This window comes from Seriola lalandi, unplaced genomic scaffold (genome assembly GCF_002814215.2).
Source record: "Seriola lalandi dorsalis isolate HSWRI2012SDOR001 ecotype SW California unplaced genomic scaffold, Sedor1 jcf7180002054899, whole genome shotgun sequence".
Classification (NCBI taxonomy): Eukaryota; Metazoa; Chordata; class Actinopteri; order Carangiformes; family Carangidae; genus Seriola; species Seriola lalandi.
This window is the reverse complement of record NW_019525451.1, coordinates 70,651-71,796: the sequence shown is the minus strand read 5'-3', so window position 1 is coordinate 71,796 and position 1,146 is coordinate 70,651. Positions and strand designations below refer to the sequence as shown.

The following is a 1,146-nucleotide window of genomic DNA, read 5'->3' as shown; positions in this document are numbered from 1 at the left end:
TGTCCTTGGGTGTTTAGAGAGGGGCTTATAAATACAATGTACTATTATTATTATTATTATTATTATTATTATTATTATTAAAGTTCATCCAACAACAGACACTTGAGAATCCAGCTCAGTCCACAAGTAGATCTTTCCTGATGAGACACAAGTCAAATCAGACTGAAGACTAAGTGTGTGTGTGTGTGTGTGTGTGTGTGTGTGTGTGTGTCACACTCTACACTTCACATTAGAACTGATTCAGTTTGATCTTTGAAGCTCGTTTGTTTTTTATTGTGACTGTTTTTATTTGAACGTTGAACAGACTCATAATAAAACTCTGAACCAGAGTCCTGATATCAGATCCTGATCTAGATGCTGGACTTTGATCTGATAACAAGTTGTTTTATGAAGGATCATGATTCATGTTAAATTGGGGCAATGACTGTGGTTACCATGGTTACACACAGAGTGATCTGAATGAATAGTCTCTGACAGAAACCAGTGAGCGCCCCCTGGTGGCTCCTGTCAGTCTACAGGGATCCTGGAGGATGGATTGATGGTGGATGTGAAGGGTTAACAGGAGTCTCACTGTTGCCTTCAGTGCAGCTTTTCATTTACATTTATTTTATATTGTTAATTACATTTTACCTCATTAAAAAACAAGGTGACATTTACATGAAGCATATTTTTATATTATGTTTCTAGACGTATTGAAATAGAAGAAATAAGCACTAAACATAGAAATCATCATATTAAAATATGCTTCATGTAAATGTCACAGATGTGTATAAGAGACAGCCATCATACTTGACCTTCTTCAGTTTTAGCTGAACCACCAGGAAGTGGATGTACATCTCAGTCAGGGTCTTGGGCAGCTCTCCTCCCTCTCTGGTTTTCAACACCTCCTCCAGAACTGTAGCAGTGATCCAGCAGAAGACTGGGATGTGGCACATGATGTGGAGGCTTCGTGATTTCTTGATGTGGGAGATGATCCTGCTGGCCTGCTCCTCATCTCTGAACCTCCTCCTGAAGTACTCCTCCTTCTGTGGGTCAGTGAACCCTCTGACCTCTGTCACCACGTCAACACACTCAGGAGGGATCTGATTGGCCGCTGCAGGTCGTGTGGTTATCCAGAGGCGAGCAGAGGGAAGCAGTTTCCCCCTG

General features: G+C 41.4%; 1 protein-coding gene across 1 annotated transcript in view; it reads right to left on the bottom strand.

Moving 5' to 3' along the window:
- LOC111672400 (uncharacterized) overlaps nucleotides 1–1,146 on the bottom strand; it is an 8,951-nt gene that overhangs the window by 3,953 nt on the left and 3,852 nt on the right. The window contains exon 10 of the mRNA XM_087180270.1: nucleotides 790–809. Coding sequence (XP_087036396.1) covers nucleotides 790–809 — 20 coding nt within the window. The remainder of the gene's footprint in view (nucleotides 1–789; nucleotides 810–1,146) is intronic.